The sequence below is a fragment of the Sparassis crispa genome (assembly GCF_003851025.1).
Source record: "Sparassis crispa DNA, contig_000007F, whole genome shotgun sequence".
Classification (NCBI taxonomy): Eukaryota; Fungi; Basidiomycota; class Agaricomycetes; order Polyporales; family Sparassidaceae; genus Sparassis; species Sparassis crispa.
This window is the reverse complement of record NW_020939754.1, coordinates 130,405-139,724: the sequence shown is the minus strand read 5'-3', so window position 1 is coordinate 139,724 and position 9,320 is coordinate 130,405. Positions and strand designations below refer to the sequence as shown.

At 45.7% G+C, this 9,320-nt stretch overlaps 4 protein-coding genes across 4 annotated transcripts; 3 read left to right on the top strand and 1 right to left on the bottom strand.

Annotated features, from left to right (window-relative positions):
• Positions 1-873: 873 nt before the first annotated feature.
• On the bottom strand, positions 874-2,698 carry SCP_0800410 (hypothetical protein; the record flags this gene model as incomplete). Its single annotated transcript, XM_027760636.1, has 8 exons — positions 874-994; positions 1,045-1,181; positions 1,239-1,382; positions 1,437-1,569; positions 1,623-1,825; positions 1,881-2,007; positions 2,064-2,237; positions 2,292-2,698. 8 exons carry the CDS (start codon positions 2,696-2,698, stop codon positions 874-876), a joined length of 1,446 nt encoding a protein of 481 aa, XP_027616437.1.
• Positions 2,699-3,391: 693 nt separating this feature from the next.
• On the top strand, positions 3,392-4,078 carry SCP_0800400 (hypothetical protein; the record flags this gene model as incomplete). The annotated part of the gene is made up of 1 exon (XM_027760635.1): positions 3,392-4,078. One exon carries the CDS (start codon positions 3,392-3,394, stop codon positions 4,076-4,078), a length of 687 nt encoding a protein of 228 aa, XP_027616436.1.
• An 812-nt stretch (positions 4,079-4,890) lies between these two features.
• On the top strand, positions 4,891-5,206 carry SCP_0800390 (hypothetical protein; the record flags this gene model as incomplete). Its single annotated transcript, XM_027760634.1, has 2 exons — positions 4,891-4,980; positions 5,036-5,206. The coding sequence occupies 2 exons, from the start codon at positions 4,891-4,893 to the stop codon at positions 5,204-5,206; spliced, it is 261 nt and encodes an 86-aa protein (XP_027616435.1).
• A 922-nt stretch (positions 5,207-6,128) lies between these two features.
• On the top strand, positions 6,129-7,330 carry SCP_0800380 (hypothetical protein; the record flags this gene model as incomplete). The annotated part of the gene is made up of 4 exons (XM_027760633.1): positions 6,129-6,215; positions 6,273-6,632; positions 6,717-6,880; positions 6,937-7,330. 4 exons carry the CDS (start codon positions 6,129-6,131, stop codon positions 7,328-7,330), a joined length of 1,005 nt encoding a protein of 334 aa, XP_027616434.1.
• Between the last annotated feature and the right edge of the window lie 1,990 nt (positions 7,331-9,320).

The following is a 9,320-nucleotide window of genomic DNA, read 5'->3' as shown; positions in this document are numbered from 1 at the left end:
CATAGCCCCTATTGTCGACATAATGAACCCAATGGACATTTTTGCAGGGCAGAACTTCAATTCAAACTTGAGCTGGCGAGCCTCTGGATCCAACACACCATTTGCACCTACAACATCATACAGTGGTCGAAACACACTGCCATGGGAGCTACCGTCGCGTAAAGTACACCCATATCTCACTTCTTGCATGCATATATGTGTATTTTTACCCACAAGTTATCATTTTCTATGTCAAACAGTGCAGCTTCACTGGCTATCATCAATGCTTTCTATAAAGTTCTCTTAACACACAAGAATCAGGCTTACATCGCCCTTTCAAATGCATACAATCAGACTAAGAACAAAGTACAACTCCTATTGGCTCGAGAGCAAGTATTCAAGTAAGTGAAGTGCATCAGCAAAAGTGTCAGTGAAAATACATGGAAATACATAGATTTGCAAACTTTACCTAGGTTGCAAATGTCGCCGGCAAGGTAATAGAACTGCAGAAATAGCCATTGAACCTTCAATTGTTTGCAAGACCTTCGCTGGCAATTGCAAGTGAATGCCAGCATTGCAAAAGCTTGCTCGTGTGGCATTAATTTGCAAGTCTGGCAATGTTTGGCAAGCCCAGTCATATTTTGCAACTGCATAGTGGTGCTGTGGGAGAAACCCAGCTGAGCTGTTCTCAGGTAGTTCTCGATAATTTTGTACTCAGAGATCTCAATGCGCAAATAACATAGGGCCATATATATTCAAAAAGATGGTGCATAGAGTACAGTAGCGGAATCAACAAAAATCAGAGTAAACTAAAAACAATTACCACTCGGGATAGACGTGCGAGCCGTTCACTTACCATGCACGAAGCCAATGAATGCTATCGGAGATCATAAATCAAGTCTGAGCTTGTGCATGCACTGCACGCTGGGCCGCCAGTCTTGATGCAGCAGTAGACATGCTCGCGCCGCTTGCGAATGGATCTTGGTTGTTGTTGGTTGGTGTGCCATAGATCTTCCTTCAGTGAGCGATGTCAGCAATGCAAGCATTGGTCAAGGCTATACGTACTTGTTCCACCATGCAAGTGTCATTTCTGCCCACCCAATGTCCTCAAAAAGCTTCACAATGGCATTAAAGAAGTCTTCACTGTTAAAATTGCTGTCAACTGATAACCATTTCTCTTGACCATTGAGCATGAAGTGAACCTTGTAACGAGGATATTAGTAACTAGTGCAAGATGTAATGTCCGAATGTATCCTCACCAGTACCGCAACATAAGCAAGATTTCGGGGGCTCACCTGGCTGAGCCGATAGATTTGTGCCAGTGGCAGTGGACCAGGTCCCCTTTGCTTCCCACTACCAGTGTTCTTTGCTGTGCGAGGTCCGGTGAAGAGTGACTTGAAACACTGAAGACAAAATTGTTCAGCACGAAGATCTCCAAGCCTCAATAATCCACTTACCGCAACCAATAGTGGACCCTTTAAAAGCCCTGCATCAAGCTCATCGGGGTCATACTCAGCCTGGTCATAGAGGAACAAAGGGTAATCATCTGATAGGATTCTGGTCTCACCGTCTCTCACTCGGCGGCAGAAGCTACACAGCAGGTACTATTGAGCACATGGTTGGACATAAAAAGAGACCCGTACCTTACGGGATCCTCATCAAACTCTTGTAACAAGATTTGTGGGCAGAGCTGCCGCCCCGTTGTGATGCTGACAAATCCACATTCCCACTTAGGGTCATCCGAGTTGAGAATGGGGTAGCCGTCCAGCCTAGGTATATAGTTGATCACCCTCACCTTAAGCGAGGCAACATCATCAGAGTGAGCGCTGCGCAGGTGAGCATCAAGCTGTAAATGATTTGTAACCAACAACATAATAGAATAATCATGCAGAAGAATGCACATAATTTGCGAGGATGTGGACAGCACTCGGATCTTCTTCAAAGAGGTCAATATCGACCTTTAAGCCTGGGATAATATCCAATGTGGCCTTGTAAGCATATTCAAGCTCTTGGCGCTGGTTTGCAGAGCTACAAAGGCAAATTGAGACTGTGAGTAGCGACACATATGAGACATAGAGACTTACAGCTCCTCTGGAAGATCATTGTCATCCATATTATCGTCGTTGTCATCACTGTTTTCGACATGTTGATATGCTCGCAACTCGAGCTGTATAGCCTGCATCGGGTTCACAAAGGGTCCAATGCCACGAGGAATGTACCTCGCACCCCTGTGGTAAGCCATCAATGTGCGATTTCCTCTAAGATTTTAGTAAGTGATGTAGGTTCTCATGAGCGCATGATCTGTCACTCACTTGTCAACTTTCCCCGTGTGGCTAAGACCGTCCATGATGTTTTCAAAGTGAAGCCGCTTGCGTCGAGTGACAGGATCCAAGTCAGTATAATCCTGGTCGCTGAGATGTTTTTTACGTAGAATTTCCTCCTCTTCAGAATCAGAATCATCTTCGGGAACGTCCTCAGGATCGTTGTCATCATTGTCGAGATTATCTATGCCAGAAAGGTCAATAGAATTCTTCTGTACTGAAGATTTCCATTGAGAGGGAGAAAGAGATGATCTTGCAGTGCATTGTACATGGCGTGCTCGCGCAACCTTGGCAGCCACAGTGTGGCCATTGCTCAGAGTCTGCGTGCGAGTGTGCTTGTTGTGTGGTTTCAGGAGGGCTTTACGATGAACCAGCTGTTTAGGAGCAAGTGGTAGCATGGCAGTGGGTAATTCAGGTAAGAGATGGTGGTAGAAGTCAAGAGTGGGTGAGTTACTGGCCACGGTGCAAGCAAGTATATTATAAGACAATAGCACGCCAATTACATCATATGATCACGGCGCGTTGTGGCGGCCCATCGTTTACTTCTGCTTCCCCTCATCTCATGCTACTGTCGAAGCTAATATTTTTTTTTCTGTTCGTAATGCTCTGTTTTGGCTGCCAAAGAAGAATCACAGTCATTGGATACAAAAATCACACCAATTGGTGCGAAGAAGCCCTTCAGTTCACTGCAGGTTCTGTTCGGAAACATAGATAAAATGTGGCCAAAATGGCCTCTTCGAAGCTCAGATGACTTAAGTACAATCAGGACCTGAGCAATGAGCGTGAAGCTTTGCGAGAAATGCTAAATGAGGTAAGCAGGCGATCTATCCTGTGAAGCAGAGAATTGATTATACACATACTACCGTTAGATGCCTGACATCGAACCTGTACCTCCGCTTAGTCAGGATGCAGTGGGTTCAAACACAGACATACCCATCCAGGAGGTCACACACCCGAGTACAGTCAGCAAATTTGGTCAACGATGTAAGCTGCCACGAGCGCTGGTTGATTATCTTCCCTCCAGCTTTGGCAGTCTTCCTTCGCATATTCCAAGGGAGAAGATTCCACCAAAGAGACCTCGAAAGTCCTGCATGACTACTACCATCGAAGGGGCACCTCCACCAGCAGCACCTGTCTCTGTCCCCTCAGATATAGATGAAGATGTTTCGCATTTTGAGATGGAACCAAATCGGTTTAACATCTATCGGCAATACACGTTCAAGCCTCAGACTGATCCCGAGGATGAGATCGCTCTTGATGCTCTCTGCGACACATCCACTCTTGCTACTGCTCGACCTACTACTTCCTTTGAGCCTCGGAGCGCTTTGCGTGGTCTCGGACAGGCATTCATCAAGAAGGCTGTGGATTTACAGCAGAATGTTTTCGTTCCCTTCCTCAATGTCACCACGTATCGGTTAATTTCCTGGTTTTATAATGCATCCTCTGTCAAATCAGTTGAAGATCTTGACCGTCTCATCGATGAAGTACTCCATGCCGAGGATTTCAATATGAAGCATCTTGAAAACTTTGGTGCAGCTCGTGAACTCAAGCGGCTGAATGATTACACCACTGCATTTGATGCGAATGACAACTGGAAAGAAGGTTTTGTCAGGATTCGATTACCAAAGGAGAATGTAAAGTACAAGACTGAAGCAGACGCTCCGGAGTTCGAAGTCTCCAGGATTTACTATCGCCCACTGCTAGAGGTCATCAAGGCTGCGTACATGGATATCTCTGCTCGACAGTACCACTTCATCCCACACAAGCTCTTCTGGTGACCACCATTGGAGCCGAGTTTGAATGGTCATGAAGATGCAGAGTCAGAGCCAGTACGAATTTATAGTGAGCTTTACAATTCAGATGCAATGCTGGAAGAGGATGCAAAGATTCATGCTCAACCTTGTGATCCTGAGGATAACCCCAGTGTCGAAGTAGCCATTGCACCGGTCATAATATGGTCCGACTCCACTCACCTTGCAAGCTTCGGAAGTGCATCACTTTGGCCGATCTATGTCTATTTTGGCAGCCTGTCAAAGTATTTCCGGGGAAAACCAAGTGCATTCGCTGCACATCATTTGGCTTATATACCGTCGGTATGTCCTTTCCATATTTTGTAAATGCAAGCTTGTCACTGACGTATCCTAATAATCTCAGTTGCCAGAGAAAATCCAGGACTACTATATTTCAATATACAATGTTGCTGCAATGGCTGCTGTTCTAACATTCTGCAAGCGTGAGCTCATGCAGGCAATTTGGCTTCTTCTGTTGGATCCGGAATTCATGCATGCCTATCAATACGGCATTCTAATCATTTGCGGAAATGGTATTCTATGATGTCTCTTCCCTCGGTTTTTTACATACTCTGCTGATTATCCAGAGAAGTAAGTGTATTCTTTCAACAAGTCATACTTTGTAACTTATGCGACTTATCTGCAGAGTCCTACTCTCCTGCATCAAATACCTTGCATGTTGTCCTTGTCCACGGTGCCTCATTGAGAAGTCAAACATTTCGCAGATGGGTACGAAGGCTGACTCATACCATCATGCAAAGACTCATCAGGATGATAGTTGGCTTCGAAATGTGCTCACTATGGCACGCAACTGGATATTCAAGAAAGGTTGGGCATTGACAAGCAAGAAATTCTGGGCACTTGACATCAAGTTATTGATCCCAACAAGGGTGCGTAGCTTATTCTTTATGACACAATTCTCACTAATTAATGTGGTCAATCCAGAGTGCATTTTCTACTCACCTCTCCCAGTTCAGCTTCAACTTTTACTCGATGTTCGTGCCAGACCTTATGCATGAATTTGAGCTCGGTGTATGGAAGGCAATCTTCATTCATTTGCTGCGTATTCTATATGCTGCCAGTGGTGATAAGATCCAGGAGTTTAATAAAAGGTGACCACAAGTATTCACTGGCTGCAAACTTTATACACTAATTGTCATCTTGAGTGCAGATTTTGCAAGGTGCCAACATTTGGTCGTGATACCATCCGACACTTCAGTGCCAACGTCTCAGCTATGAAGAAATTAGCGGCACAAGACTTTGAAGACATTCTGCAGGTAACATACATGCCACTCATGCTGTTACCAGTTGCTAACAAAAATGTACTGTCTAGTGCATTATTCCAGTCATGGAGGGTCTTCTGCCGAAGAGACATGACAAGATCATTGCCGATCTTTTATTTGAACTGGCTAACTGGCATGCACATGCGAAGTTGTGGATACATACTGACAGCACGTTGAAGAGCTTTGAAAAGGTCACTACTTCACTCGCCACGGCAGTGCGCCACTTTGTCCGAACAACTTGTAAAGATTTTGTCACGAGAGAACTCCCTAAAGAGGAGGCCGCTAGAGGGCATCGCAAAGCCGCACTGGCTGCCAAAGGTGGCGTGGCGCAGAGGCGTTCCAGAAAATGGGACCAAAGCATAAGAGGCTCAACCTGGAGACATACAAATATCACTCTCTTGGTGATTATCCCAAGACAATCCGATTAGTCGGTACAACAGACAACTACAGTATGCAGGTGGTGAGCTCAGTCATTACTTGCTCAGAGTTGTGAGAATGTACTGACCACAGCTGTGCAGGGTGAACTTGAACACCGCCGGGTGAAGCACTTTTATGCATGTACAAATAAGAATCGGTTTGTTTTTCAGATTACAAGGCACCAGCGCAGAGAAGCTGTCTTGCAGGCCATGAAGCGAAGGGAAGGGGAAACTCAGCATCGGACGTACGAACAGACAAGAACTCTTGAGGCTGCACAAAATCGTGGCACAGCCCTCAGCTTCTCAGACCAAGAGCCTCTCCCTTTCACATCCCCGAGAATGTGTTATCACACGTCCGAATCCGAGCGGTACCACGAAGATCTTACTGGATGGGTTGCAAAGAACAAGGATGACCGTGCTTTTGTGGTAAGTCCATGCATTGGTTGCATCGGTAAGACATGAACATCACAATCTTTTTGACAGAATTTTATTCCTAGTCTCAAAGACCACTTGCTCGCATGTCTCACAGGCCAACTGTTTAATGGAGATGACTACACGTTCTCAAATGCAGAACGGGACCAAGTTGCATTTGCAAACAACCGCATCTATCATCACAAGGTAATCCGGATCAACTACACAACTTACGATATGCATCGCGCTCAAGATTCCGTCAATCTGTGCACTCACGCAGACATTGTGGTCCTTGCACGTGAAGATGGGACGACCGGTGTAGATGAACATTTGTTCTGGTATGCTTGCATCGTTGGCATCTATCATGTCAATGTACGCCACCTTAGCTCATCATCAAAGTCAAGAGAACCGCAGTGCATGGACTTCTTGTGGGTACGCTGATTTTCACTAGACTCGTCTGCTCCTGGGGGGTTCGCGCTGTGACGCTTGCCTCGCATCACCTTCGTTGATTCACAGGGTCCTGATATTCCATTTGGGTTTGTCAGCCCAGACGAGGTTCTTCGAGAAACACATTTTATTCCTGCATTTGCCCATGGCAAGACATCCGAGTTACTGCCACAATCTATTGCACACCAGGAAAGCGAGCAAAATGAAGACTGGAAGTACCATTATGTGAATATGTATGTATTTCCATCTTTCTGCACTCAAATATTCAAGCACTGATGCTGCTGACTAGATTTGTTGACCGTGATATGTTCATGCACTACCTAGGTGGGGGTGTCGGCCACAAGGGTGCAGGAACTTCACAGTACCGGATGCACAAGGAGAATGAACACTGCAATGGACAGGATAGAGGAGATGAGGATGGGGAGGGTCAGAGTGAGTATGCAAATGAGGAGGAGGAAGGGGACGAGGTGAATGTGGACGATGAAGATGAGGAAGACACAGATGGTGAGAATGATGATAGAAAGGAGGAGGAGGAGGAGGAGGAGGAGGATGACGATGATGATGATGAGGTAGGTGAAGAGGAGGGTGACGAGGAAGACAATATTGTCGACCTTGGTCCGGAGGATGGCGAGGATGGTAATATTGAGGATGAATATGGGGTTGATGGTTTCGCACCGCTATGACTCGGAAGGCCAGGTATGAGGTGAGCTCCTTTTGCTTTCTTCGACTTGGAATTTTCTTAACTTTCGATGCAAGACCATGTCTTCATCACCAAGTGTAACAGGCCTCCAGCCACATGAGCCTGCCGATAGTCCATGATGTCTAATTCTCTTCTCTCGTTAGCTGTGTATGTTTTCACTGCTTGAACATGTACTTGTACTATATAGAAACATATTCTACAGTCCCTATACCTTATTAAAACCTTAGTTCTCTGTACAGCGAGCGTGTCGAAGCCACGAGTCAATTGGCGCCGGTGGACGCTTGTCATGCCCTACAATCTTTGACCTGTGCCGGTAGCCGGCTGTCTATGTTTACAAGCCAAAGCAAGAGCTCTTATCATTTGCATCCCTTACTGAAGCCAACAGACATTTACAGTCAATTGAAAGAAAATACAAGGCAAGCAGCCGAATTGCAAGCAATCACCTGCATTGCACTCTCATGTAATCTCCCCGCACTTTTGCTGATGCTATCCTCCGTATATGTCTGCATATATGCCACTTACTTGCACATTATATTGATGAGTGCACACCCGACACAAACACCTAAACCCAACTAAAACAACCAAGAAGCAGGGGCGATCTGTGTGTGAGGAAAGGGCATCGCAACTGTAAAATAATGCAAGTAGGTCCCAGAACCTCAACCTAAGCCAAAGGGAGATGCAACCTATAAGAGAATGAGGGCTCGCGATGTAAATGCGAAGTTGGGCGACAATCTACGATGAGGTCGCGAAAGTCAGAGGTAGAATGCTAAAGTCGCAATGCAATAGCCAAACTCGTAGGCAAAGACAAACTAAATTGCTAAAGGGAAAGGGAACTATCTGTGGAGGTAGAACACTATGAGGAAATGCAGTATTCGCTGTCTCGATGAAGTCGCAGTTAGTCTAATGCAAAAGTTGGATTAAGACTAATGCAGGTGGTATATTGCTATGTCGCTATGTCACTATCGCAGTTCGCAGTTCACTATTGCAGTCGCAGTATGCAGTCTCGAAGTATCGCAGTCTCGCTATATCGCAGTGTCACTATGTCACAGTCACAGTCACTATGTCGCAGTGGGGTATATCACAGTTCGAAGTCACTATCGCAGTAAATGCAGTCTCTCAGTGATCTGAAGCTAAGGGGAACTCCTCCCTACTGGTCTTCGATGATAATCGACATAGATACAGCAGGTATTTATAGAGAGGGAAAATGGGAGAGGTGAAATGCGAAAGTCACAAAATGTTGGAAGACGGATCTGGACTTCAGAAAGAGTCGCAATGGTCTAGGACCAATGGGAAAATAGGTAAAGTGAGTGAAGAGGTGAATGTCATACGTTAGCAATGGAGATGAATGGTAAAGTAGAGGGAAATTAAAAGAAAACATATGCTACTTGTTCTGAACCACATGGAACACTCTAATGGCATTTCGGTCCAGCACGAAGGTAGGCTTGAAGGGGAAAGTTGAACAATAAAGGGAATGGGATTTGCAAAACAAAAGGGCGTGACCATTGAGCGACACCAATAAGTCAGTGCAACAAACCAGCACTTCAGCGCAACATCCAGAGAGGCGGTGCGATGTCAGGGAAGTATGGACTTAGAAGGAAATCAGCCAGGGCGCATCAGATGAGACCAAAGGACAACGGGTAAGTAAGTGGTATCCAACAGTGGGGAGATGCAAGAGTGGCATATGAGTGGCGAAAGAATGTCGAATCTCGGTGAGAAGTCGCGAGGAATCGAGCGAAGTCGAACAAGGTTGCGCGAAGTCAGAAAAGTTCGCAAAGTGCCATGAAAGAGTCAGATGCATCTCGGAGGCTAAGGCATAGAGTAGTGAGGTCTGAGTGATCGCTGGAAAATGCGTTTTCAGAGGTCAGGAGGTCTGGGAGTGTATCAACATATAGAGAGACATATTCAAAACTCGCTGAAGTTGTTCCTCAAGCAGTCCTTCTGATGCACAACCCTTCTTCTCAACAACAACACCT